The 27,762-nt window shown below is 38.2% G+C and overlaps 1 protein-coding gene across 2 annotated transcripts in view; it reads left to right on the forward strand.

Moving 5' to 3' along the window:
- PLEKHA3 (pleckstrin homology domain containing A3) overlaps positions 1-25,585 on the forward strand; it is a 33,206-nt gene extending 7,621 nt beyond the window's left edge. For both annotated transcript variants that reach the window (XM_047722295.1, XM_047722294.1), the window contains exons 3-8: positions 4,899-5,054; positions 7,639-7,775; positions 9,327-9,491; positions 18,645-18,688; positions 20,929-21,044; positions 23,534-25,585. In XM_047722295.1, the coding sequence (XP_047578251.1) occupies positions 4,899-5,054; positions 7,639-7,775; positions 9,327-9,491; positions 18,645-18,688; positions 20,929-21,044; positions 23,534-23,661 (746 nt within the window). In that variant the 3' untranslated portion in view covers positions 23,662-25,585. The remainder of the gene's footprint in view (positions 1-4,898; positions 5,055-7,638; positions 7,776-9,326; positions 9,492-18,644; positions 18,689-20,928; positions 21,045-23,533) is intronic.
- Positions 25,586-27,762: the final 2,177 nt, after the last annotated feature.

A 27,762-nucleotide genomic window follows, 5' to 3' on the forward strand; every position in this document is an offset into this window, starting at 1 on the left:
CCAAGTGATTGTAACACGCACCCGGTAGTTGAGAATTACTGCTGCTCTAATGGAAGTCATGGCTATCTAAGGTAGAGAAACACTTCAGCCTAGTTTTTTGTTACTGCATCTTCCCTGAAATATATGTGGAATAATTTTGTTGTTTATTTTTAACAAACATACTGAAATGTATACCAATAAGTGTTAGCTTTCCAGGGACTCACTTTTGATGTACTTATTTCTAATTGCACCATCATCACCTGTAACACTTCAGAACTCCTCTTTTAGAATTACCATATGGGGGCCCCGGGGTGGCTTATTCAGTTAAGTAGTTGCCTTTGGCTCAGGTCATGATCTCAGGGTCCTGGGATCAAGCACCACATCAGGCTTCCTGCTTGGCAAGGAGTCTGGTTCTCCCGTCTGCTGTGCATGCGTGTGCTTTCTCTCTCTCGCATGTAAATAAATAAAATCTTTAAAAAAACAGAAAGAATTGCCTTATGAACCAATTTATAAATCGCACAAGAAAAGCACATTCAAAGCATGAGGTTTTTTTTGTTTTTTTGTTTTTAAGATGATGGTTTTATCTTATTTTATTCCCCAGATTTGATTCCAAATGATACTTGGTGAGAGTCAGAAATCAAACTACAAAGTTCAAAGATTCTCCACCCTTGGGGATATTTTAAAAACTTAGTAGTAGAATCCCAAGGCAATTCTAAAATGTTTCAAGCTATGGCAGCATTTTTGCTGTTGTTGTTTGTTGGAAGTAATCATTCTATTCAAGAATAACATACAGAAAAGGGAACAGATCTTAAATATTCAGCTCAAAGAATGTTTACAAAGTTCACACACTCGTGTAATCATCAATCAGATTAAGAATTCAAATATTAGGGGCACTGGGTGGCTCAGTCTTTAAGTCTCTGCCTTCAGCTCAGGTCATGATCCCAGGGTCCTGAGATCAAGCCTCACATCGGGCTCCTTGCTCGGCGGAAAGCCTACTTCTCCCCCTCCCACTCCCCCTGCTTGTGTTCCCTCTCTTGTGCTGTGTGTGTCTCTGTCAAATAAATAAATAAAATCTTAAAAAAAAAAAAAAAAAGAATTCGGATATTATCAGCATTCCAGATGCTGGGATATTATCCTCTCTCCTCAGCCACTAATCCCTCTAAAAAGTAACCATTAATCTTTTATTGCCATAGATAAATATTGCCTACTTTTGAACATTGTATAAATGGAATAAATCAGTATTTTGTGTGTGTGTGTGTTGGCTTCTTTTACTCAACATTGTGGAATTCATCCTTGTTCTGTGTAATGGAAGTTCAGTCATTTGTATTGATTTGTAGTATTTCTGCTGTATGAATATCCCACAATTTGGCTATCCATTTTAGTATTGATGTGTATATATGTTTTTCCATTTGGGATTATAATGAGTGAAGCTGCCACACAGATTCTTATATATTTCTTTTGTTGAACATATGTATGCATTTCTCTTCAGTATATATCTGGAAGTGGAGTAGAATTGCTGAGGCATTCTGTATTCATACATTTAGCTTTAATAGAATTATAAGGAGAAAATTATTCTTGACACTTGCTAGTAAGGCCGACTTTATTCAGGTCTCTTATGATAGGTATAGGGACTACTGCAATGGGGTTTTGCAGTAGGGGATAGAGATTGGGCTCAACTCTGAATATGATAAGAAAAGTGGAAATTTGTAGCCAAGGAGTGGCGAGGGGGAGATTGGTGGATGGAAAATTACTAAGAGAAGACATCAGGGAATAGGGGCCATTCTGGCTAAATCGATCTTAAGGATTCTTGCTGAAGGCTGGCCGGAGTGATCAGATATTACCTGGAGTATGTTGGGGGTAGAGGAATTTGTTCAGACATTGGGGGTAATCAGATATTGATGGTGGAGGATTCTGGCTAAACTGACTTAGCGGAATTCCTGCTAAAATTGGACCCTGTAAGGACAGAGATGGAAGCCCAAGGTCAGGCCTAGTCAAGCAGAGGGAACCTGACTGAAGTTCGATCAAGGAGAGAAACTTTGTCACAGATAATGCCAAACTATTTACCAAAGTGGTTGTATCAATTCATTCTTTTTTTTTTTTTAAGATTTTATTTTATTTTATTTGACAGATAGAGATCACAAGTAGGCAGAGAGGCAGGCAGAGAGAGAGAGAGGAGGAAGCAGGCTCCCTGCCGAGCAGAGAGCCCGATGCGGGGCTCGATCCCAGGACTCTGGGATCATGACCTGAGCTGAAGGCAGAGGCTTTAATCCACTGAGCCACCCAGGCGCCCCTCAATTCATTCTTGAACTAGCAGAGCATGAGAGTTCTAGTTGCTTTGCATTCTTTCCAAAACTTGATTATCAGTTTTAAATTTTTTGAATATTTCTAGTGTATATAATGGTATCTCGTGGTGGTTTTAACTTGTATTTCTTCAATAACTGATGATGAGGTTTTTTTTTTTCAGATATTAATTAGCCATTTGAACATTTTCTTCTTTTGGAGTCCCTTTTCAAGTCGTTAGCCTAATTTCTACATTGGGCTATCTTTCATGTTGATTTGTAGGAATTTTTTATATAGTCCGAACGAGTCTTTGTATTGTGAGGGGCTTCTTCCACTTTGTAGGTTTCATTTTCTTTCTATTAAAGGTATCTTTTGATAAACAGAAATTCTTAATTTCAATAAAGTCCAGTTTTTCAGTTTTTAAAATTAGAGCTTTTTATGTCCTGCTGAGGAAATCTTTTTTCTTCTTGAAGGCTTATTGTTTTACCTTGTCCGTATTAGGTCTGTGATTGACTTAAAATTTATTTTTATATATGGTATCAGCAGGAGTTAAGATTCATTTTTTTCTTATAAGGATATTCAATTGACTGAATATCAATTATAGAAAACAGCAACCTTTCACCTAGTGCACTGTAGGAATGTCTTTGTCACAAGGTGAGTGACCGTGTACATTGGGTCTTTTTCTGGACTGTCTTTTCTTCCAAGGACCTGCTTTATATCCTTGCGCCAATATCACACTGTCTTAATTTCTTTAGCTTTATACTTCCTCGCAATTGATCGTCTAAGTCTTCTAACTTTATTCTTTTTCAGGATTGTCTTGGCTATTATTGGTCCTTTTCATTTCCTTAATGCATATTAGAATCTGCTTGTAAATTTCCACAAATGTCTGCTAGAATTTTGACTGGCATTGTGTTAATCTATACATCAATTTGGGAGGAATTGTGTTCTTGACAGTACTAAGTCTTATGATCTATTAACATGGTATAGTCCTATATTTAATTAGGTTTTTAATTTCAGTAATGTTTTACATATTGCATATAGAGGTCTTGTCCATTTTATGCTAAAGAATTCGGTGTTTTGGGAGCCTTGTTCTTAAGTTTGTTGTCTTCTCAGGTAACTACTTTGGAGGGGACATCCTTGGCTAATACACTAATTTTGGTATGTTTTAAAAGGAATCATCTTTGAGCATCTGGCTGGCTAAGTGGGTGGAGCGTGCAACTCTTGATCTCAGGGTTGTGAGTTCAAGTTCCACACTGGGCATGGATCCTACTTAAAAAAAGAAAAAAAAGGAGTCATCTTATTTTCATTTGTAGCAACAATTATTAGAAATTTGAGGTTGGTTTTCTTTTGAGGTATCTACTGATACTTTCACTAGTATTAACAAGTAGCCAAAAAAGAGTTACTCTTGGAGCCTGGGGGTTTTATCCTAGTTTGGAAATCTTTTGCACCCATCATTGAATGTTGCATATTTATGTATTTCACTATCTACATCCAAGGATGGTCTTTTTAAGTAGAATAATAAGCTAGCCAAGCTTTTTTGGCACTATTTGCCATAGTACCTCTGGTCAGTATTTTCAGTAATTAATCATATAAATTAAGGCTTCTTCCAGACTTTCAGGGCCCCTGAAAATTTGGCTCAACTCAGCTTGTCCATTCATGAATATCATTACCATGTAATACAACACAAGGCTCTATTTAGGCTTGTTTCCTCCCTACATATTGTGTTTATTTCCTCATCTAGGCCTTTTTTATGCAGTTTTTCTCTTAACTAAACCCTACTGTTGTCAAATCCTTCTTCCTGAAGGCTTATTTCCTACCTTTTCTTACTTTTTCTCAGTTCAATTACATATGGTGTCTTCATACCAAAGAGTTTATCATTTAGTTGTTTTGATTATTTTTAGTGTGTCAGTTTGTTTCTCTGGCTAAAGTGTCAGCTCTGTTAGAGCAAAGACTCCTTTCTTTCTCCTCTCCTATTTTCCCCCTCTACTGTCACTCCTCTGAGCTGAGTAAATGCTTGTTGATTAAGGAAGATGTAGCACAAATTTAGTCTTACAACAAGGATTGGGGATTGGCTCACTATGATCCTTGATTAGTTCTCTTTTGTCAGAGTATCAAGGCGGGGGTGGTTTAGGAGAGCAGGGAGGATGGTAGGAAAGAGAAGGTCTCAAATACTCATGCTTATGATGTGCCCTTAGTTGAGGACTGCTGTGCTAATGGAAGGTGGCCTTAGCTACCATGTATTGGGCTTCTTCTGAATGTCAGGCACTATCCTAGGTTTGGGGGATAAAACACAGCCTTTGCTTTCAAAGAAATCAGTAAAACCTGTGTGATAAGTGTGACAGTGCCTGTATATCGAAAGTAGTATAGGCACCCCCCAGAGAGGGAGTTTTTTAGTTGTCAGTGCTGTTTTCGCTTTCTCTTGCGAGCACCACTTTGGCGCCCTGCCAGCATGAATATGTGAGCATGTGGTTTTGAGAGACCACTAGACAGCCCTTTAGGAAGAGGCAATGCCTGCCTCCTGAAACTCGACTTCTTGTTTTAGGTGTCTGAAACCTCTAACACTGTGTACGAGTGATTGTTTGATTCTCCCCTAATTACTTAAGTTCATGACTGTATTTCCCCCATGTTTATCATCATAGTCCATTCAGCAGACAACACAAGAATGGAATTAATCATTCCAGGCGAGCAGCATTTCTACATGAAGGCGGTGAATGCGGCGGAAAGACAGAGGTGGCTGGTTGCTCTGGGGAGCTCCAAAGCCTGTTTGACTGATACTAGGACAAAAAAAGAAAAAGGTAAACTATATATTTTTTCTTTTGTGATGAGAATATTTTCTTAAACATAAATGTATAGTGTCTTGTGCACTTTTAGTCATCTGTCCTAAAGACATAATCAGAAATGTAGAAGATGATTTACATGCTTAGATACTCATTATAGTAAAAAAAAAAAAACTTGTGAGCAATGCAAAGGTTGAAATTTAGGGGAATGGGTCAATAAAGTATAGGCTGATATAAGCTGGTATGTAGCCAGTAAAATGTTTGCAAGGAATTTTAATAATGTGAGAAAATGCCCAACATTAAATGATAATTGGAAAAGAGCAGGATTCAAAATTACATATCCATTCATTGGTCAGCTCAGAAAAGCTATGTAAAATTGGTCAAGTTGTTACCTTTGGAGGGTAGTTTATAGGAAGGAGGCTTATTTTTCATGCATAGGGCTCCCTGCTCAACGGGGAGTCTCCTCCTTCTCCCTTTGTCCCTCCTCCTGCTCATGCTCCCTCTCTCAAATACATAAACAAAATCTTTAAAAAACATATTTATATTTTGGGAGTGAGTTTGCAGTTGTTTGATTTTTCTTTTCTATTTTTTTGGATTATATAATACTTTTAATATGATAATTTTAATAATTAAAAAATACTAGGAGTTAGGTTACTGAAAACAAGTAAACTATGGGTATTGAAAAATGAAAGCCTAGAATTGAATCTTAATCATTTAAAAATATATGAAAGAACATCATGGGTAGAGTATGGCTAAGGGTAGGATAAGAAGGAATGGAAATTCACAATAGCCAAAAGGTAGAAATAACCCAAATGTCCATAGACAAAGAAAGAGATAAACAAAATGTAGTATTACACATATAATGGAATAGTATTCAACATTTAAAAGGAAGGATATTCAGACACATGCTACAATATGGGTGAATCTTTTAAGGTAAGTGAAATAAGCCAGTCACAACAGGAGAAATATTATATGATTGCACTTACTGGGATACCTAGAGTAATAAGATTTATAGAGACACAGAAGGTAGAGTAATGGTTGACTGGGGCTAGGGGGCGGGAGAGATGGGGCTTTATTGTTGAATGGGTGTGAAGTTTCAGTTGGGGAAGATGAAAAAGTTCTGGAGATGGATGATGCTAATGGTTGTAGGCATTATGAATGTACTTAATGTCGCTGAACTATATACTTAAAAATGGTTAAGATAGTAAATTTCATTGTATGTATTGTACTGTAGTTGGGGAAAAAAAAAAGGTATGGACTTAAATTTGAGTAGAAACTAATTTAGGTTAGGTCAAATGGGCAGATAGAGCTGGTTTGGTCCACTGTGGCTAGAGTGACTTTGTGTCTGGTATCACAAAGCTGTGCCACTGATTCAGGGAATAAGGGAGAAATGGCAGGATCTACTACATGTATTTTTCCCTGCTTCCTCTGCTATTTACACTGCTAGTTTAGAAGGTATTGGTAAGTAATGACTGAGATTATGGCTGGATATTTACTCTTTCTGGACATAGTAAAGAAAAGAAAGTAAGTTCTTAATAAAACCATTCTGAAAACAGTATAATATGAAGATGAAGTTATGGAAGGAACAGAAGAAAATAGATGTTTATATGATAGTTTTAACTACATAAAAATTAAAAACTTCTCTGTGTTAAAATGCACAATAAAGAAAACCAAAAGACAGCAGATATGGAAAAGGGCAAACAGTATATAGGAAGGGAAAAATTACCATCTTTAATGGGTAAGAACTTTCATAAATTATTAATTTGAATATTAATAAGAGAAAACTGAACATTACAACTGGAAAAACGTGTAAAGGTTAGAAAAAACCATTTACAAAAGAAGAAATATAAGCACTTTTTAAATGAAAGGTGAGTAATGGAATGAGAATATTCTGGATAAAATATCCAATGGTTGGGGCTCTTGGGTAGCTCAGTTGGTTAAGTGACCAACTCTTGATTTGGCTCAGGTCAGGATCTCAGGGTAGTGAGATGGATCCCTGAGTCCTGTCAGGCACCATCTCAGTGTAGAGTTTGCTTGAGGTTCTTTCTCTTTCTCTGCCCCTCTGCCACTCACATGCTCTCTCTCTCTCTCAAAATAAATAGAATCTTTTTAAAAAAAGATTTTCTTTATTTACTTGACACAGAGAGAGAGAGAGAGAAAGAAAGAGACAGTGAGAGATGGAACACAAGCATAGGTAGTGGGAGAGGGAGAAGGAGTCTTCCCACTGAGCTGGGACCCTGATGCAGGACTTGATCCCAGGACCCTGGGGTCATGACCTAAGCTGAAGGCAGACACTTAAAGAGTGAGCCACCCAGACTCCCTAAAATAAAGAAAATCTTAAAAAAAGATCCAGTGGTCATCACCCTGCCTCTGGAAATTAATCTACCTAAACTTCATGTCAGATATATGACTCCCGTTTTTTCCCAGTTGTCTGAAGAAACGGTATTTCTTCAAGACCCTTGTATCCTATTTCCAAGAGCTCCCACCTCATAAGCTATAGGTATTTATATCTATTGCCTTACTTTTTAAATGATTCCATTTGTTTTATTGCTCAAAGGATATGAAAACAAACTAAGTGAATGTTTATATATGTTCCCTTCAGAAATAAGCGAAACCAGTGAATCACTGAAAACCAAAATGTCTGAACTTCGCCTCTACTGTGATCTCCTAATGCAGCAAGTTCATACTATCCAAGAATTTGTTCACCATGATGAGAATCACTCATCTCCCAGCATGGAGGTACACAAAAATGATCCCTTTATGTCTGGTTATGCTTTGTAATACCCTGATGGGTGAGGTTCTTCCCAAGGGGTGACAGAGAAGCATTTTCTAAATGAGCTATTTTTAGCTACTCTGAGCTGTCCCTACTACAGACTCTGGATATCTGTAGGATCTTCTAGATTATATCTGTGCAACCAGAGGAAAGCAGGAAGCAGCACATTTCTCTGGGAAATCAAGGCATATTTTTGCAGCCAATCTGATGATTTGGAGGTGGGGGTGGGGAAGAAGCACTCTGGGCTTTGTTTTCTGGACTGGAATCATTAGGCAACCACTGTTCTCTTTCTTTTGGTATATAAGGCCCCAGTTTCAGTGACTGAGAGTTGATAATTTAGCTATTATCAAAGAACTTTTAAAAAGTGTCCTCAGAAGAGTAATACAGGAATCAAATTTCAGATTTGTGGGGCCCAGCTCTGAAATAGGTTCACACTTTCTGATAAAAGAGGGTCAGTGGGCCCTCCTTTTCTCTAGGTGGGAGGCCGGCATGGTTCCTAGTCTCCTTCTACCTGACTTGGGAGAAATGGGACAAGAAATCTTCCTGTCCCTCCTGTGGCCTTCTCCTGGTGGGAAGTAATCTTCTGTGAGGTCACCTCTGGTTGCAGGCACGTGAAACTAGAAGGGCATTTACTGTTTCACCATAAGCTCTCTGGAAGTAGGTGCCCTCACATTTGCTCCGGGAGCTCTGTGGTCGTATTGAGGACTTGGGCTTGTTCTGTCCTTCCACTCTGCTGTTCTTGGTGTATTCAATTTTTCCTCTCTGCCCAAGGCTTCAGGGTGACTTCCAACGTCACACAGGTGCAGGAGGCAGTTGGGATAACCAGAGTGGAAAAAGACCTTCTCAATTTGCTGTCCTTGGCTTTTATCCAGGAACAAAAGTCTCAGCAACTCCTCAGTGGACTTCTTATTTTTTTATTTTTATTTTTATTTTTTTTGGTCTGGGTCAAAGGAAACTGAAGAAATACCAATATTTGACAAAGGGTCATGGACTAACCATGACTGGCTCAGACCAGTCTGTATTCACCCCCCAGGGTCAGGACATATTGCTGTCCCAAAAAAAAAAAAAAAAAAAAAAAAAGATTGGGGTTTGTATTCTACCAAGGAAGAAGTAGGAGAAGGGGTTGGAGGTAGATACGAATTGTGCCTGCCACTAAGTAACTAAGTAACTCTCAGGGTGTTCTACTGCTGTGACCTCCTTCAGAATTTGGTTGCTTAGAAAATTACTGTTTAGTTAGGTTATCTAAGATATATTTTTGTACATAGTTTTTAATACGATTGGTATTTGGGTTAAATGCAAAACTGATTTTTTCTTAGACTCTAATTCATGCATTGTTTGCTTGATAGGCATTTCTTATTCCTGTATTGCTTTAATTTTCTAAGGTAGTATACTTTGAGTAGATTTGCACAAGCTAGTAAGGTGTCTGTTGGAGGTAATGTTTAGTCACTTGGTTAGAACATAGTGCATGAGTCCATGTAGTCGTTTTTGAGTCTGTTCAACTCTGCGTAATTTTTCAGAACATGAATGAAGCCTCTTCTCTGCTTAGTGCCACGTGTAATACATTCATCACAACACTTGAGGAATGTGTGAAGATAGCGAATGCCAAGTTTAAACCTGAGATGTTTCAGCTGTCCCATCCGGATCCCTTGGTTTCTCCTGTGTCACCTTCTCCTGTTCAAATGGTTAGGAATTGTTTTTGTTTGTTTGTTTGTTTGTTTTCCCAGTGATATTGCATGTTTGTTTCTGTTTTTATTTTTAAGGGAGGAAACTGGCAGTGGGAGGGGAATAGTCAACAAATTGAATCAACAGATCTAACGTCTTCAGTGTTGGAGCCTCTCAGGTCTTTGGGGTTAGAATGTGCCAAGGTCCTGATTGCCTCCCCTTGGAGGACTGTGCCATTTATCCCAGCATGCTGGGGAAATAATTAAAATGCTCTGTGGGTGTTGGGACACAGAAGAGGTCGGGGGCACTGCTCTCCTTGGGACAAAATGAGGGATAAAATTAAGCAAAGGGATAAAACCAAGCAAATCTTAAAGGAATTGTAAAGAGTTTGAAGCAACATGATATAGGGAAAACAGTATTTTGTAGTCAGTATTTGGATTTGAGCCCTCTGAATAGGCAAGTTCCTTAATCTCTCTGGACCTCATTTTCTTCATCTCTAAAATAAAGGGCCTCCTCCATCAGCAGGTCATTGCAAAGGGGCTGACCTGTTTACCACAGGTGATTTTTTTAGTTTCTTTCTTTCTGATTGCCCTGAACAACCAGTACTCTTTGCTGGGGGCAGTGGACTTGTTGTCCTTCCCAAGCTAATAAACTCGCTCAGGTAAGCTATACAGAACTCACAGGTGAGACTAGAGTTTGATGAAACTTTTACATTTCTTTCATCCAGGTGTTTTCAAGAATATATATTTGTATGTGTGTGTGTGTATAGATATATATACACACACACACATATATATGCATATGTATGTGTATATGTGTGTACATATATATGTATATATACATATATATGTACACTTTTTTGAAAAAGATTTTATTTATTTGTCAGAGAGAGGCAGAGAGAGACACAAGCGGGGGCAGTGGCAGGCAGAGGGAGAAGCAGGCTCCCTGCTGAGCAAGGAGCCCAATGTGGGACGTGATCCCAGGACCTGGGATCATGACCTGAGCCAAAGACAGACACTTAACCAACTGAATCATGCAGGCATCCCAGGAGCCCTTTTATAGAAGGAAGAATGCCACCTGGTACTATTTTAGCAATTTCTTGAAGGCTTATTTGTTAGAAGAAGGAATAGGATAGAACTTACTTATTTCTAGGTTCTTTTATCCACCCCGGCCAATTTAGCAATATGAAATTAAGTAAAGATTATTACCTGAATTTATTTAGATCATTTTTAATAATATGAGTAAATGGAAAATAAAGCTATGGAAGATTTGAGAATTCTAAAACTATTTCAACTGATTTTTTAAAAATTTATTTATTTATTTGACAGAGAGATCACAAGTAGGCAGAGAGGCAGGCAGAGACAGAGGAGGAAGCAGGCTCCCCACTGAGCAGAGAGCCTGATGTGGGGCTCGATCCCAGACCCTGGGATCATGACCTGAGCCGAGGCAGAGGCTTTAACCCACTGAGCCACCCAGGTGCCCCTAAACTGATTTTTAAACTACTTTATGTAGTTAATCTTATTGTGTCCCTTCCTAGAATAAATGTGCATTTGGTTTTATTTGAAATCATAATCAGAAGTTCAAACAATCGTCATTTGACCCACAGATTGAATAATAATTGTAGTTGGGATGTCCTTAGGTGGTGAGTAATCCCAAAGGACTTGACTTCTGTTAAAGGAGATGTTAATGTCCAACTGCAGCTTAATGTCAATCATATTAGTGTTCCTGGACTATAAATTGGGTTGGTCATATCTGTTATCATTTCAGCTGGGACTTCTTTGAGCACCTGGTGGCTCCTGTTACAAATACAGCAGGCATTTACATAAATCAGATGTTAGACTTGGACTTGTAAGACCCTTGAGCCCCTGCATGTAAAAGCAAATGACCTTATCCTGTAGTATAAACTTTGCTTTTCAGCTGCCTTGCTAAACATTGAAATAATCTATTTTAATTGGGGATCTCCTTCAATTTTTTTGGTGGAGTAGTTGGATCTTTTAAATTAAATTTGGTATTTGTCATATTTATTAGTGCTCTTAATTTTTTTTTTTTAATTTTATTTTTTATAAACATATATTTTTATCCCCAGGGGTACAGGTCTGTGAATCGCCAGGTTTACACACTTCACAGCACTCACCATAGCACATACCCTCCCCAATATCCATAACCCCACCCCCCTCTCCCAAACCCCCTCCCCCCATCAACCCTCAGTTTGTTTTGTGAGATTAAGAGTCACTTATGGTTTGTCTCCCTCCCAATCCCATCTTGTTACATTTATTCTTCTCCTACCCCCTTAACCCCCCATGTTGCATCTCCTCTCCCTCATATCAGGGAGATCATATGATAGTTGTCTTTCTCCGATTGACTTATTTCGCTAAGCATGATACCCTCTAGTTCCATCCACGTCGTCGCAAATGGCAAGATTTCATTTCTTTTGATGGCTGCATAGTATTCCATTGTGTATATATACCACATCTTCTTTATCCATTCGTCTGTGGATGGACATCTAGGTTCTTTCCATAGTTTGGCTATTGTAGACATTGCTGCTATAAACATTCGGGTGCACGTGCCCCTTCGGATCACTACGTTTGTATCTTTAGGGTAAATACCCAGCAGTGCAATTGCTGGGTCATAGGGTAGTTCTATTTTCAACATTTTGAGGAACCTCCATGCTGTTTTCCAGAGTGGTTGCACCAGCTTGCATTCCCACCAACAGTGTAGGAGGGTTCCCCTTTCTCCGCATCCTCGCCAGCATCTGTCATTTCCTGACTTGTTAATTTTAGCCATTCTGACTGGTGTGAGGTGATATCTCATTGTGGTTTTGATTTGTATTTCCCTGATGCCGAGTGATATGGAGCACTTTTTCATGTGTCTGTTGGCCATCTGGATGTCTTCTTTGCAGAAATGTCTGTTCATGTCCTCTGCCCATTTCTTGATTGGATTATTTGTTCTTTGGGTGTTGAGTTTGCTAAGTTCTTTATAGATTTTGGACACTAGCCCTTTATCTGATATGTCATTTGCAAATATCTTCTCCCATTCTGTCAGTTGTCTTTTGGTTTTGTTCACTGTTTCCTTTGCTGTGCAAAAGCTTTTGATCTTGATAAAATCCCAATAGTTCATTTTTGCCCTTGCTTCCCTTGCCTTTGGTGATGTTCCTAGGAAGATGTTGCTGCGGCTGAGGTCGAAGAGGTTGCTGCCTGAGATCCTTCATCCATTTTGAGTCTATTTTCGTGTGTGGTGTAAGGAAATGATCCAATTTCATTTTTCTGCATGTGGCTGTCCAATTTTCCCAACACCATTTATTGAAGAGGCTGTCTTTTTTCCATTGGACATTCTTTCCTGCTTTGTTGAAGATGAGTTGACCATAGAGTTGAGGGTCTATTTCTGGGCTCTCTATTCTGTTCCATTGATCTATGTGTCTGTTTTTGTGCCAGTACCATGCTGTCTTGATGATGACAGCTTTGTAATAGAGCTTGAAGTCCGGAATTGTGATGCCACCAACTTTAGCTTTCTTTTTTAATATTCCTTTGGCTATTCAAGGTCTTTTCTGGTTCCATATGAGTTTTAGGATTATTTGTTCCATTTCTTTGAAAAAAATGGATGGTACTTTGATAGGAATTGCATTAAATGTGTAGATTGCTTTAGGTAGCATAGACATTTTCACAATATTTATTCTTCCAATCCAGGAGCATGGAACATTTTTCCATTTCTTTGTGTCTTCCTCAATTTCTTTCATGAGTACTTTATAGTTTTCTGTGTATAGATTCTTAGTCTCTTTGGTTAGGTTTTTTCCTAGGTATCTTATAGTTTTGGGTGCAATTGTAAATGGGATGGACTCCTTAATTTCTCTTTCTTCTGTCTTGTTGTTGGTGTAGAGAAATGCAACTGATTTCTGTGCATTGATTTTATATCCTGACACTTTACTGAATTCCTGTACAAGTTCTAGCAGTTTTGGAGTGGAGTCTTTTGGGTTTTCCACATATAGTATCATATCATCTGCGAAGAGTGATAGTTTGACTTCTTCTTTGCTGATTTGGATGCCTTTAATTTCCTTTTGTTGTCTGATTGCTGAGGCTAGGACTTCTAGTACTATGTTGAATAGCAGTGGTGATAACGGACATCCCTGCCATGTTTCTGACCTTAGCAGAAAAGCTTTCAGTTTTTCTCCATTGAGAATGATATTTGCGGTGGGTTTTTCATAGATGGCTTTGATAATATTGAGGTATGTGCCCTCTATCCCTACACTTTGAAGAGTTTTGATCAGGAAGGGATGCTGTACTTTGTCAAATGCTTTTTCAGCATCTATGGAGAGTATCATATGGTTCTTGTTCTTTCTTTTATTAATGTGTTGTATCACATTGATTGATTTGCGGATGTTGAACCAACCTTGCAGCCCTGGAATAAATCCCACTTGGTCGTGGTGAATAATCCTTTTAATGTACTGTTGAATCCTATTGGCTAGTATTTTGGTGAGAATTTTTGCATCTGTGTTCATCAAGGATATTGGTCTGTAGTTCTCTTTTTTGATGGGATCCTTGTCCGGTTTTGGGATCAAGGTGATGCTGGCCTCATAAGATGAGTTTGGAAGTTTTCCTTCTATTTCTATTTTTTGGAACAGTTTCAGGAGAATAGGAATTAGTTCTTCTTTAAATATTTGGTAGAATTCCCCCGGGAAGCCATCTGGCCCTGGGCTTTTGTTTGTTTGGAGATTTTTGATGACTGTTTCAATCTCCTTACTGGTTATGGGTCTGTTCAGGCTTTCCATTTCTTCCTGGTTCAGTTGTGGTAGTTTATATGTCTCTAGGAATGCATCCATTTCTTCCAGATTGTCAAATTTGTTGGCGTAGAGTTGCTCATAGTATGTTCTTATAATTGTATGTATTTCTTTGGTGTTTGTTGTGATCTCTCCTCTTTCATTCATGATTTTATTTATTTGGGTCCTTTCTCTTTTCTTTTTGATAAGTCTGGCCAGGGGTTTAATCAATCTTATTAATTCTTTCAAAGAACCAGCTCCTAGTTTCGTTGATTTGTTCTATTGTTTTTTTGGTTTCTATTTCATTGATTTCTGCTCTGATCTTTATGATTTCTCTTCTCCTGCTGGGTTTAGGGTTTCTTTCTTGTTCTTTCTCCAGCTCCTTTAGGTGTAGGATTAGGTTGTGTACCTGAGACCTTTCTTGTTTCTTGAGAAAGGCTTGTACCGCTATATATTTTCCTCTCAGGACTGCCTTTGTTGTGTCCCACAGATTCTGAACCATTGTGTTTTCATTATCATTTGTTTCCATGAATTTTTTCAATTCTTCTTTAATTTCCTGGTTGACCCATTCATTCTTTAGAAGGATGCTGTTTAGTCTCCATGTATTTGGGTTCTTTCCAAATTTCCTCTTGTTATTGAGATCTAGCTTTAGAGCATTGTGGTCTGAAAATATGCAGGGAATGATCCCAATCTTTTGAAACCAGTTGAGACTTGATTTAGGACCAAGAATGTGATCTATTCTGGAGAATGTTCCATGTGCACTAGAGAAGAATGTGTATTCTGTTGCTTTGGGATGAAATGTTCTGAATATATCTGTGATGTCCATCTGGTCCAGTGTGTCATTTAAGGCCTTGATTTCCTTGTTGATCTTTTGCTTGGATGATCTGTCCATTTCAGTGAGGGGAGTGTTAAAATCCCCTACTATTATTGTATTATTGTCCATGTGTTTCTTTGATTTTGTTATTAATTGGTTTATATAGTTGGCTGCTCCCACGTTAGGGGCATAGATATTTAAAATTGTTAGATCTTCTTGTTGGACAGTTCCTTTGAGTATGATATAATGTCCTTCCTCATCTCTTATTATAGTCTTTGGCTTAAAATCTAATTGATCTGCTATAAGGATTGCCACTCCTGCTTTCTTCTGATGTCCATTAGCATGGTAAATTCTTTTCCACCCCCTCACTTTAAACCTGGAGGTGTCTTCGGGTTTAAGATGAGTTTCTTGTAGGCAACATATAGATGGGTTTTGTTTTTTTATCCATTCTGATACCCTGTGTCCTTTGATTGGGGCATTTAGCCCATTAACATTCAGGGTAAGTATTGAGAGATATGAATTTAGTGTCATTGTATTGCCTGTAAGGTGACTGTTATTGTATATTGTCTCTGTTTCTTTCTGATCTACTACTTTTAGGGTCTCTCTTTGCTTAGAGGACCCCTTTCAATATTTCCTGTAGAGCTGGTTTGGTGTTTGCAAATTCTTTCAGTTTTTGTTTGTCCTGGAAGCTTTTAATCTCTCCGTCTATTTTCAATGATAGCCTAGCTGGATATAGTATTCTTGGCTGCATGTTTTTCTCATTTAGTACTCTGAATATATCTTGCCAGCTCTTTCTGGTCTGCCAGGTCTCTGTGGATAAGTCTGCTGCCAATGTAATATTTTTACCATTGTACGTTACAGACTTCTTTTCCCTGGCTGCTTTCAGGATCTTTTCTTTGTCACTAAGACTTGTAAATTTTACTATTAGGTGACGGGGTGTGGACCTATTCTTATTGATTTTGAGGGGGGTTCTCTGAACCTCCTGGATTTTGATGCTTGTTCCCTTTGCCATATTGGGGAAATTCTCTCCAATAATTCTCTCCAACATACCTTCTGCTCCCCTCTCTGTTTCCTCTTCTTCTGGAATCCCAATTATTCTAATGTTGTTTCGTCTTATGGTGTCACTTATCTCTCGAATTCTCCCCTCGTGGTCCAGTAGCTGTTTGTCCTTCTTTTGCTCAGCTTCTTTATTCTCTATCATTTGGTCTTCTATATCGCTAATTCTTTCTTCTGCCTCATTTATCCTAGCAGTGAGAGCCTCCATTTTTGATTGCACCTCATTAATAGCTTTTTTGATTTCAACTTGGTTAGATTTTAGTTCTTTTATTTCTCCAGAAAGGGCTTTTATATCTCCCGAGAGGGTTGCTTTAATATCTTCCATGCCTTTTTCAAGCCCGGCTAGAACCTTGAGAATCGTCATTCTGAACTCTATATCTGACATATTACCAATGTCTGTATTGATTAGGTCCCTAGCCTTTGGTACTGCTTCTTGTTCTTTTTTTTGTTGTGAATTTTTCCGCCTTGTCATTTTGTCCAGATAAGAGTATATGAAGGAGCAAGTAAAATACTAAAAGGGTGGCAACAACCCCAGGAAAATATGCTTTAGCCAAATCAGAAGAGATCCCAAATCGTGAGGGGGGAGAAAGGGGATAAAAAGGGGTTCAGAAGAAAAAAAAAAAAAGAAAAAAAAAAAAGAAACTACTAAAAAAAGAAAGCCGATAAAAAATATAAAAAGGAAATATATATATATATATATATGATAAACTATTTAAAAAATGTTAAAAAAGAAAACGGTAAGAGTTAAAAAAATTTAGCAGAAGAGAAAAAAAAATTGAAAAAGAGAAAAAAAAATTAACTGCAAAGCTAAAGAATCATGGGGAGAAAGCCATGAGTTCCATGCTTTGCTTTCTTCTCCTCTGGAATTCCGCCGCTCTCCTTGGTATTGAAACTGCACTCCTTGGTAGGTGAACTTGGTCCTGGCTGGGTTTCTCGTTGATCTTCTGGGGGAGGGGCCTGTTGCAGTAATTCTCAAGAGTCTTTGCCCCAGGCGGAGTTGCACTGCCCTTACCCGGGGCTGCGCTGAGTAATCCACTCGGGTTTGCTGGGTTTGCTTTCGGGAGCTTTTGTTCCCTGAGCGCTTTCCGTAGAGTTCCGGAGGACGGGAGTGAAGATGGCGGCCTCCCAGTCTCCGGCCCGGAGGAGCCGAGAGCCCAGGGCCCCACTCCTCAGTGCGCCCTCAGAGAACAGCGCCCAATGACTCCCGTCTCCCTGGCCTCCGGCCGCGCTCCGAGCTGACCGAGCCTGCGACCGGTTCAAGGTAACCCCGAGCTGAGAGTGACTCCTCGGCTCTGTCTCTGTAGCCGGCTTCCCTGTTCTAATACCGGTAAGCTCTGCAACACTCAGACTTCCCCGATCCTTCTGTGACCCTGCGGGACCTGAGGCTGCGCTGACCCCGCCTGGGCTTCACCCCAGTTAAGCTTCTGGAGCGATGTCCCTCAGCAGAACAGACTTTTAAAAGTCCTGATTTTGTGCTCCGTTGCTCCGCCGCTCGCTGGGAGCCGGCCCCTCCCCCCACGGTCTATCTTCCAGTCACTTTGGATTCCCTTCTCCGCCAGTCCTACCTTGCAGAAAGTGGTTGATTTTCTGTTTCTGGAATTGCTGTTCTTCTTCTCTTCAATCTCCCGTTGGATTTATAGGTGTTTGCAATCTTTAGATAAGCTATTTAGCTGATCTCCCGCTACCTGAAGTAGTCTCAGCTGATACTTCTCCGCCATCTTGACTCCTCCCTCCTTAATTTTGTTTTTAAAATTATTTTAAAATACATGTTTTAGGGGCGCCTGGGTGGCTAAGTGGGTTAAAGCCTCTGCCTTCGGCTCAGGTCATGATCTCAGGGTCCTGGGATCGAGCCCAGCGTCGGGCTCTCCGCTCAGCGGCGAGCCTGCTTCCCCCTCTCTCTCTGCCTGCCTCTCTGCCTATTTGTGATCTCTCTCTGTCAAATAAATAAATAAAATCTTTAAAAATAATAAATAAAATAAAATAAAATACATGTTTTAGAGACCTATTTGAGATTTAGGATTCTTCTTCTGAGTTCTTTAAAGACTTGGGTTACTAATGGCATCATCCATGAAAACCATACTTTAGAACATCTGTGTAACAGCTACCTGAATAATGAATTATAAAGAGAAGCTTTGCTACCAGATTCTTTTCCTGGCCTTTAAGAAAAAGAGAGGGAGAGAGATTATTTTCTGGCTTGCTATATATTCCTTTAAATAGTATGGTTTTTTGGGTTGGTTATATACTTTTTAAATATTTTTATATATATGCACACACTCAGACACATAGGATACATATAAAATTTGATTTTTATTACTGAGGAAAGAATCTAGCATGTTTTTGATATGTGTCGAGAAAGATTCCAATTAATGGTTATTAGGGACAAAGCTTGACATTGTGCTGATAGTGTTGCTTGAGTTTGTATAAGATAAATTTCTTGGCCAGTCATCTTTTCCTCTGAGCAGATTTGTGTTAATTATAATAATGATAATAAATCAGAACTGTATTATTCTACTTGGTGTATGGATTATGCTCATTATCCTTTTCTATTTCTAGATGAAGCGTTCTGTCAGCCATCCTGGTTCTTGCAGTTCAGAGAGGTAAAATAAACTTTTCTTCTAATCAAGTTCTCTCAAAATTATACCTACTCAGAGAAGTTTTTTGGGCCTTTAACATGAAGTAGTGTGGGTTGGCAACTTTTTGAGCAGAGCCTGGTTCTGATTTGCTTAGCATTGTATCTAAGTATAGGGCCTAGCCCCTGTAGGTAGTCAGTGAGGATAAAAATGAGTGAATAAATTCACCAGCAAGGTAAACAGCTTGTCAGCTCTTGTACCTTTTTTTTTTTTTTAAAGATTTTTATTTATTTATTTGACAGACAGAGATCACAAGCAGGCAGAGAGGCAGACAGAGAGAGAGGAAGGGAAGCAGGCTCCCTGCTGAGCGGAGAGTCCGACGTGGGGCTTGATCCCAGGACCCTGAGATCATGACCTGAGCTGAAGGCAGAGGCTTAACCCACTGAGCCACCCAGATGCCCCTCTTGTACCTTTTTTAAATGTTTGAAATTATATCAAGTGATGGTTATAGAAATCCATTTTGAGGTACTGGGGGGTCCAAAGCTTAGGCTTACTTTATGACAGCTTTCTATAGTCTTACATTCATTCTGATCTGTTGTTTTGTTAAGAGTTAAAGATCTTATTGAAAAAAGAGAAAAACCAATTGATACTCATAGCAACACATTTAAGACATTTATCTTCTAGATAGATCTTGCTAATATCCCAGGCTACTAAAGTGTTCTTTATCTTGGTAGGTCTTTTAAGTTGCTCTGATTGGTTCTTTGGAAAACAATGAAATTGTAGTGGCATTAGCTTTTATTTCTCTACATTAAGAAAAAGTGCTAACTGAGCCCTTAGTATTGTCACTCCCTCCAACCCCCCCACCATGAGTATGTAACCTCTGAACTATCTTGTGCTCAGAGGAGCCCTGCGATGTATACATACCTGATCCTGTCAGGGAGTGAAGAGTTTCACCAGTTAAGTAAAAGCTTGATCCCTTTTACAAACTTATTTTTGTGATAGATGTTTTTCTGAACTGTATTTTATCCTTTCTACCGTATTAGATAAAATATAACTAGAATTAAAAGAAAAAAATGGGCTGGATATCACAACCTGAGATCAGGACCCTGAAGTCAGAACCTGAGCCAAAACCAAGAGTCAGACGCTTAACCAACTGTGCCACGTGGGTGCCCCACGTAGGTGCCCCAAATATAATTAGAATTTTAAAATTATATTTTCTTGATAAATCAGGATAGTCATTACGAACAGTAATGTTGGGCTTTCCATACAGTGGTAGCTGAAGTGCTGTTGAGTGGTGCCGATTTGCTTCTGTGCTGGATATTTTAGATTGATTTTTCTAGTTTTCCAAGCTATTTTTTATTTATTTGGTTTTGTTTTGTTAATTTATTTGAGAGAGAGCACACGTGAGAGGTGGGGGAAGGAGCAGAGGGAGAGGGACAAGCAGACTTCAGCATTAAGTGGGAAGCCAGACACCAGGGCTCAGTCTTACCACACTGAGATCATGGCCTTCCTGAGCTGAAATTGACAGTCGATGCTTACCTGACTGAGTCACCCAGTCGCCCCCACAGACTGCTTTTTTAAAAATAGTTTTTGTAGCCTCTATTTGCCAGGGCTATTTGTTTTTGCTGCTGTCAGGGAGCTGACCTCTAGCATGTTCTTGCCTGCTTGCCTATCCCCTTCACGCTGCTATTTTTGATCAGATATGGATTGACACTAGATACATGCACTTGTGAAGTCATAACTTTTGGTTTTTGAACATTTGTTAACCATCTGATATGTCTATGGTCTCACTGGACCCTTCTCTGTAAAAGAAGTTGCTTTCTTTTACCCCCTTTCCGTTTAGTTTGGTTCAGAGGTCTTATTCTTCAGGTTACCAGCTGGATTCTAAATGATTTGACTTGCCTGTGGCCTGACCTCTGAAGGAATCAAAAGTTGCTAAAATAAAAATTTGGAAATAAATATAGTTCCACTTTCATTTAAAGAAGTCATTTAAAACTCCAGTTAAGGGGTGCCTGGGTGGCTCAGTCCATTAAGTGTCTGACTCGATTTCAGCTCAAGTCATACGTTCAGGGTCATGAGACCAAGGCCCATGTCTGGTTCATGCTGAGTCTAGAGCTTGCCCCAGATTCTCCCTCTCCCTCTGACCCTCCTACCCTACCCGCATCCTCCACTGACTCTAAAAACAAACAAAAAAAACCCCACTCCAGTTAAGGGTATTATCATTTGTTTAAGGCCTTACAATGTAATGCATTTTACTTACTTTGTAGGAGTAGCCACTCTGTAAGAGAACCAGTATCTACACATCACCGACTCGCCCAGCGCCGCCGAAGAACCTACTCAGATACAGACTCTTGTAATGATATTTCTCTTGAAGACCCAGATAGTGAGTTAAATGGGGCTCTGTCTCTTTCTTTGGCTTATTCTCCAGAATTATTGTGGTGCCCTCTAAGCAGGATACTGAGAGTCAACACCGTACTTTGCCCTTGGATTCATTCCTTAATTCAGAGCCAGGCAAACAGCACACAATCCACAGAAGCTCATATTTCTTCTTACAGACACCTTTGTTATTAACTAAGAAGTGCTGAATACATCCATGTAAGTGCCATATCTTTGATTTATAGATATAACATCAAAAGTTTTCTTCCCACTACATTTTAGTAATCTCTTAGTAATGTTCTACTCCCACTATATTTACATTTCAAAAACATTTTAGAAGAAAGCATGAATTGTGGGTAAGATTCTAGGGGAAAATAAAGGCAAGGTCTTAAGTTCAGAGAAAAAAAATCAGCATTGTTACTTAAATAATTTGAAAGGGCTAAATTTTTCAGGTGGTGGTGGTGAATTATAGTAGCATTTATTTTTGTACCTTTTTCTCCCTTTTTCTTTAAAGAGGCAACATACTGTGATTGAATACTTTAGGAAAGGTTTTGTGATTTATGTTCAAATTTACTTATTTTCTCTTCAGAGAGAAAGCTTTGAAAGTATGTCAGAATATCTAGTTCGACAGTAGTGACCGTGATTTCTAGTGAACACAAATAGGGTCTTACTATTACGACTCCATTAGTAGACTTTTGCTTTTCAGAGTCTTTACTCTTGACCATGAAACATGTGTGATGGAAATTACATACAGTTCCTACTTAGGGGATAGGTTGTGTTCCAAGAATTTGTAAGTCTGTTGTTTGGAACACAGATTTTATTTCTCTTGTGGAAATGACATAAACAGTGTTTAGATTTCTTTAGGTTGCCTGGAAGAGCCCAGCTAATTCACTTTGATTAACATTTGTTTTACTGAACCAGAAAATTAAACGGGTTTAATGAGAGGGGAAGATAGAGTTTGTAAAGATGGTGGAGATTAGAGAGGGACTGCTGGTCATTTTCAGATTTTTAGAGGATGATGACATCTTTTTTTTGTTTTTTTTCTTACAGAACACTGTAAGAGCACTACTCTATGCTTATTGCCATTTTTGAATTTAAGTTGGGACAGTGGGTAAAAGAAGGAAGGAAAAGGGGTGAGGGTGGGAAGGGGGAAGGAGAAAGAAACTTTTCCAGGCTGATTTAGTACAACTTGGAGGAGATAAGAGGAAGAGGGTTAGAGGTTAGGTGTGGAAAGAAAAGTTACCAGAGACAAGTAGATTCTGATTTACTTTGTTCTTTCTGCTTGGTTTACGTGACTCTTTGAGTCTAGAGCCCATGAAAGGGTTCTGTATGCTGCCTTGTACTTTTCTGTAGATGCTCTCCTTTTTACTCTAAGGGGATCATTTTTATTTGTGATGGTGAAAGTAATTTTAAAAAAAAATCCAGCCATTTTTCTTAGCGCTCTTTTAAGCACCCTGGTTTTGATTTTTGAAAACAATTTCCATAAGCTCTCAGTGCACATGCCCGAGTCCATTTGGCATTCCCATAGCTAGCTGTTAAGGAGTGTAACAGAACCAGTCACACATATTGCACACACGTATACACACACACATGAGCATCCCTGTTTATATACATGTATCTCAGGTTTCTAGGTCAGAAGTTTTATCCTTAGATTTCCTTCTGTTTATCCTAAAGTTTAGTGTCTCAGTTAGTTGATAAAGCGGAGACTGCATTTTAGTGCTCTTCTTTAGAAAGTATGTGTTTTGCAATTGGGCAGTCTTAATGGCGGCCCCACTAAGAATATTTATCCCCAAATATTCTTTTCCTTGAGAGAGAAAATCCCTTCTATTTTTTATTAACTAGATTTAAGAAAATTATAAAAGTAGTAATTGTTCATGGTAAAATCAAATACCATGTACATATAAAAGCGCAGTTGTTTTGGGGTGGGGCCATGCCAGGGCTCTCAGCCCACAGCTGCAGCAACAGTTCTGTGAGTTGTATTCGACGTGGAAATATAGGGACTCCTGGTGACAGGTACCTTGTCAGTTTTGCTCAGGAAGTCGTTCTATTACCAGTTGTGTGATCTTGGGTTACGCATATAACCTTTTTCGAGTCTTATTTTTTGTTTTTTGTTTTTCCTTAGAAAACAAGGGGGATACTAACAGCATTACCACAGTCAGGCTGAAGAAACCATAGTTAACCAAGACCACATTCACTTCAGCACATATTTCTGACTGCCTGTTATGTGCCAACTGTGCTTCTAGCCGTGAACAAAACAAATATCTCTACTTCTGGTAGCCTCATAATTTATTTCCTTAACTATGAAGTTTCTCCTTATGATTGCCAATAGCAGGAAAGTGAGATTTTTCTCTACTAGGCAAACAGTCAAAATATTAATAGGAAGCTGAAGGAATTTCATGTCCCTAAATAGGAAATTTAAGTTGTTTTTTTTTCCCCCACAGGGAACTGGAGTTCGTATCAATAGGGTGTTTAACCGTTTAATTAATTTCTTCATAGGACCTGTTCACTGTTCAAGAAATACACTCAATGGAGATTTGACATCAGCAACAATTCCTGAAGAAAGCAGACTTATGGCCAAAAAAAAATCTGAATCGGAAGATCCTCGTCCATCCTTCTCTTCCTGAGGAAATGGAAGTGTCCAACTTCCTCTAAGTATTGCTATGCAAAAGCTGCTGTAATTAAACTATGTTATAGGGAGTAGTTTTTCCCTTAGGATTTCTCTGCACTTTATAGAATACTGTAAAACAAACAAACAACAACAAAAAAACAACCCACATACCTTTGAAGTGTATTTTATCTTTATATAGTTTATTTGCAAGAGTATTTTCCTAATAACTTCACAATATGAATGTGCATCTTTTTTTTTTTTTTTTAAACAAATGATGGTGTAACATTTTGACCTCCATAAGGACAAATGTAGATATTTTTCTAAAAAACTGTGAGGGACTGACAGATGAGTCAGTGTGTATTGTAGCTTATAAACATGAAATCTTAGAAACATAAGGTTTCTGTTTGACAGAAGTGTGATATAATATGTAACTTGTGCCATGGACCAGACGGTCACTTTACCCCAGCTAAAAATGAGTTACGATAGCAGCTTGATGGAGATTCTATTGTATTCCTTTAAGCAAAAGGAAACATTTAATATTCTAAATATTTTTAGCCCGAAAACCGTGACATATTGAGGATTTTTTAAAAACCAGACTGTGCTGTCCTTCACATGTGAAGTTGACACTACTGATTTGTCAATACCAAATGTTGGGTTAAAGTATTTAACTTTTATTTATTTATTTTTCTGTTGCATCAAAAAAATGATTGCATCCTAACTTTTATGACCTACCAAATTTAAGATGTGTATACATTGTTATTTACATTGTTCTAGAAAAGAGGTTAATTTGTAGTGACCTTGCTCACTTATACCAGAGAAATAAATGCCTTTCAATGGAAGAGGATTTTAGTGCTTTTTTTCCTAAAATAGACATTAAGCTGCTGTTGTAAGGTATTAATGTTTGCAGCTGTAGACTATCTAGGGACATTTTTTTATTTATGACTATTTATACAAAAAAGGAATTCTGTCAAGGTGACTGCTCTACATCACTTGAGAATGGCATTATTTAATTAAAGAACGAATAGCATTTTTTGGTAGTGCCTGTCATACCTATTGTCAGTGTTTGCCTTGTAAACTGTTTTTTGTTTTTTTTAATTCATTTTGGAGGGATGGTTTTGTCCAAGGTCTTGGATGAGGAGCACTTTAAAACAAACTGGTTTGGTGTTTTTAAGTTAATCACATGTTTAATAAATATATGGTTTTTGCATTCAAACTCCTCATATAATACATTGTATTTTTTATATTATTGATACTCTGTCTAATCTTTATCAAGTGCTATTAGTGTTCTTTATTGCTTTGGTTTTGTTTGTATATTTTTTTGGTTTGTTGCATATTTTTTGAGGCATATTTTTTGGTTTGTTGCCTATGAGCTTAGACTAGTGTGGCCTATTTCACTTTAAATTTTTCTCGTAGGTTTATGTGGGACTTTTTTAAAAGAGTTAATATTTGGTATTTACTTCACTAAAAATAAATCTGTAATTATAAGTTTAAAATGGACATAAACAATCTAAATATATTAATATTCATTTAGATAAACTGTATGCTACTTTAAAGTATTTGTGATTTTAAATAGCACACAGATCATTAGACTATCTTAAGTGGAATTTTTTTCTGCTCATATGTTGTATTTCATATGTTTGATTTGAGAAAATTTTAATGATGTAAGTTTCACGTTGAGTGAGTAATCAGAATTTTTGCTTTTTTTTGTGGTAGTAAGAATTTGCATAGTGATTAGATCATGAAAGTCAAGGTGCTACTGAAGGGCGTTTTTAGGTTGGTATTTTTTTTGTTTTGAACCAGTAGGTTTATAATGAAAACACTATACCAGGCTTTTGAACTCATAGGAAATAAATCCATTTTTTTATTGCTTTATCCAAAAAGATGAGTTCTTGAACAGTTTTCTGTAAATATTTTTTAAAATAAAATACTATCATTTCTGGGTTGTATCATTTTTTTCCCCCTTGAAATGGGTGCTTTGAACAGGTGTTGCTATATTCCTCAGTATGGCTTTTATTGTTACTGGAATCTGCTTTTTCCCCTTAGGAGCCAACACATTTGTGAAATCATTTTTTGGGGGGAGTATAAATGTATCCTGAATGACATCTAGATTTGAATTAGTGACTTGATAGCATGAAGCAACGTGTAAAGCCTCAGCGAACCTTGGGTTTTGAGGAGCCCTGTGTATGTTCAAGTATGGCCTGACTTTTCTGAATTGCAAGAAAAAGGTAAACCAAATAAGAACAATTCTATAAGAATTTTAGCTTGTCAGAATTTTCTGTAATGTATAGTTATTGGTTTTTTGCTTTGTCTAGGCCTTGAGGTTATCGAGAAACTTGGGGACTTCTGGTATATCATTAATCTTCCAAGCAAAGCCAGTGCTGCTTTTCTTTCTAAGTGCCTGGTTTCTGTTGTGTGAGAACCCAGGCTTCCACGGTTAAAGCTACTTGGATGCAAATTGTTTTCTAACTGGACTACAATTGAATCCTGTTATGTTACATTGAATTATTGTATTATCTTTAATCAAGACAGGTTGAGAAATGGTTGCTGTTTCTTGAATTTAGTTCTACAGCAGGAGATGAAGTATCTTTATTTCCATAGTCACTATGGAAGCTTTGACCCTAAAGTGTAATTTTTTCACTGTGCATTCTTACACTTGGTGTTTAAGTTAGAAATCATCATGCAGATCTCAGGAAATATATCTTTGTAATATCTTACTATTATACTGCTGTTAATACTAATTCCATGTGTGTTACTATATCATTAATTTGGGTTCTACCAGTTCTTACCCCACCCCTTTTTTTTTCATTAAGTGAAGTGCCTCCAGGTCTGTCCTTTGAGCCTTGCTGTTGCCCTTCGGTGGAGAGGGTATGACCCGGCCAGAAAGAAAGCCTGGTGAGGCTGGAGCACCTTGTAGGAGGTCTGTCTTTTAGTAGCCCAGCTGGGGTAAGCAGGTTGAAGCTAGTAAAGAGGGTTTCCTTTTCTTGTATTTCCCGTTCCCCAGTTCTCTGTTCTTGGAATTCATACCAAATTTGTCAATGAAAAGCATTTTTAAAAAATTTCTTTTTATTAAAAAGTAACTCATGTACATAGTTCCTAGTGAAAAGAAGGTCCTTCTCCCCAGCTTAGTGCCCCAGAGATAAGCACTTTCAGCTCTTACCAGTTATTTCCTACTTGAAAATATGTTGTGTTCCTTTGTCTTGATTTATCAATTTCAGAAATGCTTTCTGGAGTTTCTTTCAGAGCAAGCAGGATTTGCTTTTCTTGTATCTCTCCCTCCCCCCTGTTGCTTCCCTGTCTCTCCCAATCTCCCAATATAGGTTAGCTGCAGATTTTTATAAAATCAGTAGCTACATGGTAGTTCCCACTTATCTGCTGTTTTGCATCTGTGGCTTCGCTTGCTTTGGCTTCAGTTACCCACACTTAGTCGCCGTCTGGAAGCAAGTGATCATCCTTATGTCATCAGGGCAATAGTAGCCTAATGTGTCACAGTGCCTGCGTCAGTTACCTCCCTTCGTCTCATCCCGTAGACGCATTATCATCTCATGTTGTCCAAGGAGAAGGGTGAATACGATACTAGAGAGAGAGACCATGTTCACTGAACTTTTATTGCAGTATGTTGTTATAATTGTTCCATTTTATTAGCAGTTGTTGTTAATCTGTTACTGTGCCTAATTTATAAATTAAACTCTATCAGAGGTATATATGCATAGGGAAAAACATAGCGTGTTTTGGGTTCAGTGCTAGCTGCAGTTTCAGGGGTCTTCTGGGGGCCTTGGAACGGGTCCCCAGGGATAAGGGGGGGACTGCTATAAATGTTGGTCATTCATGAATGCTAGGGTGATCTATCAGTATTTCTTCTCTACTAGGCCCTTATTTTCCCCAGAATTAATAACTGCCTGATTTTAAGATTTTGCTTGTTTTTTTATATACCTATCACAAAGATTATCCAAAGGCTTAAGTGCTCAAAAACATCAAATAATCTATCAGTTCCTTTTTTTTTTTTTTTTAAACCTTTGGAGACCTTTCTTCTTTTTTTTTTTTTTTTTTTTAAGATTTTATTTATTTATTTGACAGAAAGAGATCACAAGTAGGCAGAGAGGCAGGCAGAGAGAGAGAG

The sequence above is a fragment of the Lutra lutra genome, chromosome 3, assembly GCF_902655055.1.
Source record: "Lutra lutra chromosome 3, mLutLut1.2, whole genome shotgun sequence".
Taxonomy (NCBI): Eukaryota; Metazoa; Chordata; class Mammalia; order Carnivora; family Mustelidae; genus Lutra; species Lutra lutra.